The 4372-nt window shown below is 41.3% G+C and overlaps 1 protein-coding gene across 1 annotated transcript; it reads right to left on the reverse strand.

Moving 5' to 3' along the window:
• Window positions 1–145: 145 nt before the first annotated feature.
• LOC117940999 (dynein regulatory complex subunit 4-like) lies at window positions 146–3643 on the reverse strand (the record flags this gene model as incomplete). Its single annotated transcript, XM_034866102.1, has 4 exons — window positions 146–235; window positions 1765–1974; window positions 2229–2315; window positions 3476–3643. Coding segments are annotated over 4 exons (555 nt in total), but the record flags the coding sequence as incomplete, so codon positions are not given.
• Window positions 3644–4372: the final 729 nt, after the last annotated feature.

Consider the following 4372-nt stretch of genomic DNA (forward strand, 5'->3'; position numbering starts at 1 on the left):
CGTTAGCTCAAAACACCATTCAACTGACAGCCTTTGTTGTGTTTGATGCTAACTTGTAGCTAAGCTAGCAGTGAACCAGCTTGGTAAAGTAGGTCCATTTTTACTGTGTTGACGTTACAGAAGTCTCTCGCAGAAACGCCCGAAATTAGGCGTTAAGAAACCAACTGACCTTACAATCTCGAGCCAGGTCGCTCTGCAAGGCGTCGACGGAGGCTTGTTTCCACTTCAGGATCTCCTACAAGCAGAAAAACACGGCTCAGACCTTTGTTCTCGAAGCTCACGCACTAATGTCACGAAATATATATGTCGACTAATTCCTACAGTCCACTAGGAGAGTTGGAAAAGACTGAAGTCTGACCCCGCCTCACCTTAAAGACTGTCATGATATACAGAGACTGGATCTCTTTCAGGGTCACACATTTAAAGACTACAACCGCTAGCGTTAGCTGGTAACTTGAGGGAGAGTTGCCGATGTTCTGCCGTCCGTGCAGACGGAGGTCTGAGGTCTGAGGACGGAGGTCTGCATATATCCGCCGGGAAAGCGCCCGTTGGATGACTCGCTTCAGAAGGGTTGAACATCAGCAACTTTCCCTCTTTAGCATTTAGCTTAGCACGGCAGCACAGCAACAATAACACTGGCTTTAGCCTGTTTCTCAATTCAATTTTATTTACAGTATCAATTCATAACAGTTAAACAGATAGAGCAGGTCTAGACCGCTCTATAATTTACAGATAGAGCAGGTCTAGACCCCTCTATAATTTACAGATAGAGCAGGTCTAGACCACTCTATAATTTACAGGTAGAGCAGGTCTAGACCCCTCTATAATTTACAGATAGAGCAGGTCTAGACCACTCTATAATTTACAGGTAGAGCAGGTCTAGACCACTCTATAATTTACAGGTAGAGCAGGTCTAGACCACTCTATAATTTACAGGTAGAGCAGGTCTAGACCTCTCTATAATTTACAGATAGAGCAGGTGTAAGGGCGGCATAATCGACTAAAAGACTGCAGGCCTACTAACAGGTTGTAATCTATACGTGTCTTGAGTTGGATTCAGGAGTTTGTCATCCGCATAAATACGGATATTATAAACTGTAAATAATAGAGGACCCAGCACAGAACCCTGTGGAGCCCCGGCCTTTTTTTGGCCTTTTCTAATTTTTTTTCCACCTTTTTGGGAGTTTGACTTTTTCGTCAGCCTATTTTGGCCATAGATCTTTCTCTCCTTTTACTGTAATATTTTTCCACGTTTTGTCGCATTTACTTTACCTTATTTTGTAGTCCAACTGTCAAGTAGAGTCTTAAGTCCCCAGAGTTTGAGCCAGTCCAAGTCCCCAAATAAGAGTCGGAATAGAGTGACCTTTACCTGAGTTTGAGTCAGTCACTAAATGAGAGTCCGCATCCCAATACGTCCCAAATCCTTTATACTGAAATACACACTTCACACTTGACGTTTAGCCGTCAGCATTTTAACCATGTGCAGCTACTAGCTAACGTTAGGCTAACGGTACTTGCTCCCAAGTGTAAGTAAGTTTTAACTCGAGTTAAATCCTCAAGTCAGAGTCCAAGTCATCCGCGTGCGAGCCCAAGTTGAGTCACGAGTCCAGAGAATTGTGACTTGAGTCCGAGACCAGGACTCGAGTACTCCATCACTGCTCCACGGTGTATAAAAGGGAGAACATCAGTGCAGATCGCCAGTTATTCTGTCAGTCAAATGAGCTAAAACGGGGCCATAACCCTGGTTTTAGTTTCATATCGTACCTCGAGTTTGTTCGCGGCGCTGCCGCCCGCGTTCTGGTCGACGTTGGAGGCCGACAGTGCGGCGAGGAGCTGCGCCTCCTTCTTCTCCACAATTTCTGTCAGCGCCGCAAACTTCCTCTCCAGCAGCAACTCCTTCAGTCCGCACCTCTGCTGCACCTCCAGGATGGCCTCCGTCTGCGCCTTCAGCAGATCGTCCCGCTCCTGCTGCACCTGAACACATGCACAACAAGCGTTTTCCAGAGGTTTGGGGAAGATTTAAATGACTTAAGCCCATATTCTCCTCATCTTGAGGGTCATAACTGTATTTTGAGGTTGGACCAGAATAGGTTTCCATGGTTTCATTTCATAAAAACACCATGTTTTTGTTGTACTGCACATTGCTGCAGATCCTGTTTTCACCCTGTGTGTTTAGGTCGGGGGGGGGGGGGGGGGGGGGGGGGGGACTCGTGACTTCATCAGTTTACCTTCTCAAACGCCTGAAGCAGCAGCTCGTGCTCCACCGTCAGGTCTCTCAGCTCCTTCTCCGTCACCTTCACTCGAGCTCGACTCGTCTGTCAGACACAACATCAAAGAAGTTCTCATCATTGAGTTATTTTTAGTATTCACCAGTAACGTTAGCCGTGTAGATAGACGACTAAGCTAAAGCTAAATTAAGCCAACAAATGGTCAGTTAAGGGGGCGGCTGTGGCTCAGTGGTAGAGCGGTTGCCTGCCATTGAAAGGTTGGTGGTTCAATCCCTGGCCCTGTAGTCCCATGTTAAAGTGACACTGGGCAAGACACTGAACCCCGAGTTGCCCCCGATGCTGCGTCATCGGAGTGTGTGTGTGTATTTGATCTGAGCAGTTAAGCAAGAGGAGTTAGGAGAGAAATTCAAAAGTAATGGTTTTTATTTCCCAAAAATAGTTACAAGAAAATGAAGATAAAGTTTTGGGCCCGTAATAGAGGTCTGGGGACAGGCAGCTAGCAGATAGTGAGATGTTTTCTGTATGGGACATTTTGTAGTCTAAAAGACGCGAGACATCGCCTGGAGTACCTTTTAATGTCATTTCAACCCTCATGTTGTCCTTGGGTCAAATTTCAAAAAGTTACCCGTTGAAATAACCACTAAAATGTCAACATTAAAAATATCAAAAAACATTGGAGAAAACATGAAGAAAACCACCCACAACATTGAAAAAGTGACAAAAATGTTGGAAAAAGGGAACAAAATGTTAGTTTTTTTCACGGTTGACGGGAAGACAACACAAAGGTTTAAAGCTCACCGATGTAGAAAAAAAACTAAAAATCTCAGAAAACAAATCTACAAACAGACGTAAAAAGACGTCTTGCGGCTTCGTTTCCCCCGTTCAATATTATTCATGGTCACAGGTGAATATAACTTATATTATGGTGACCTGCTTTTGCATTATTACTTTAATTACATGTTCAATTTAATTTTAAAGTCACTTACTTACACTGCTATGTTGTTTTCTTGTACTACGGCAACCAAACTTTACTTCCAGTCTACCTGCTGCTCATTGGCTGTTTGCCTGTTTTTCTTGTGTGTTTACTTGTTTGTTTTGCTCTGATTGTAGAGAATGCTGCTGTAATAAAGGATTTCCCCGCTGTGGGATGAATAAATTATCATCTAATTTAATCGTCACCACCTCTGTGCCTAAGTTAAGATCGAGATGCTAAATGTCGCTTTGTGAACCCCGGGCAGTGAACGCACCGCCATCTTGGCCTTGGCCCGGTCGTAGTGGTCCAGCTGTCTCCGGAGCTCGGGCAGCGTCCTCTGGACGTCCTGCAGAGACACGTTCAGGCGCCGGTTCTCCTGCTCGGCCGCCGACAGCTCCTTGTCCACTCGCGCCTGCCGCGCCGCCGCCTCCGCCAGCTCGTCCTGTCAAACAGAGACATATACGGTAAATAACAAGAGGCTCCTTAAAAATAATAATAATAATAATAATAATATCAATAATAATGATGATAATGATGATAATATCAATAATAATGATGATAATAATAATAATAATAAAAATGAAAATAATAATGATGATAATAATAATAATAATAAAAATAACAATAATGATAATAATAATAATGATAATAATAATGAAAATAATAATAATAATGATTGAAAATAATTTAATGATTGAAAATAATAATAATAATAATCATAATGATAATAATAATAATGATAATAATAATAATAATAATAATAATGTAATTAATAATAATAATAATAAAAATAATAATTATGTATGCTTTATTAATCACGAAAGGGGGAAATTACAATGTCTTCTCTCTGTTGTGGTAAATATTGGACAATATACAGGTTATTAATAGACAGTTAGTAATAGTAAAATTAATGAAATAAATAAATAGTATACATACAATACATACACATATACTAACACACATGTACACAAATAATTAAATATATAGTATAAGTATCAATTATGAGGAAAACAGTTGCAGCTTGTATGCAAATAATTTTGAAGAGACATCTTAAACTGGTGAAAAGAGAAAATAGCTCTAAAAGACCTCTATAATAATCCCGATAATAATAATAATAATAATAATAATGTATACTTTATTAGTCTAATGGATGTCGGGGGGGGGGGGGGGG

The sequence above is a fragment of the Etheostoma cragini genome, unplaced genomic scaffold (genome assembly GCF_013103735.1).
Source record: "Etheostoma cragini isolate CJK2018 unplaced genomic scaffold, CSU_Ecrag_1.0 ScbMSFa_3971, whole genome shotgun sequence".
In the NCBI taxonomy this organism is placed as follows: Eukaryota; Metazoa; Chordata; class Actinopteri; order Perciformes; family Percidae; genus Etheostoma; species Etheostoma cragini.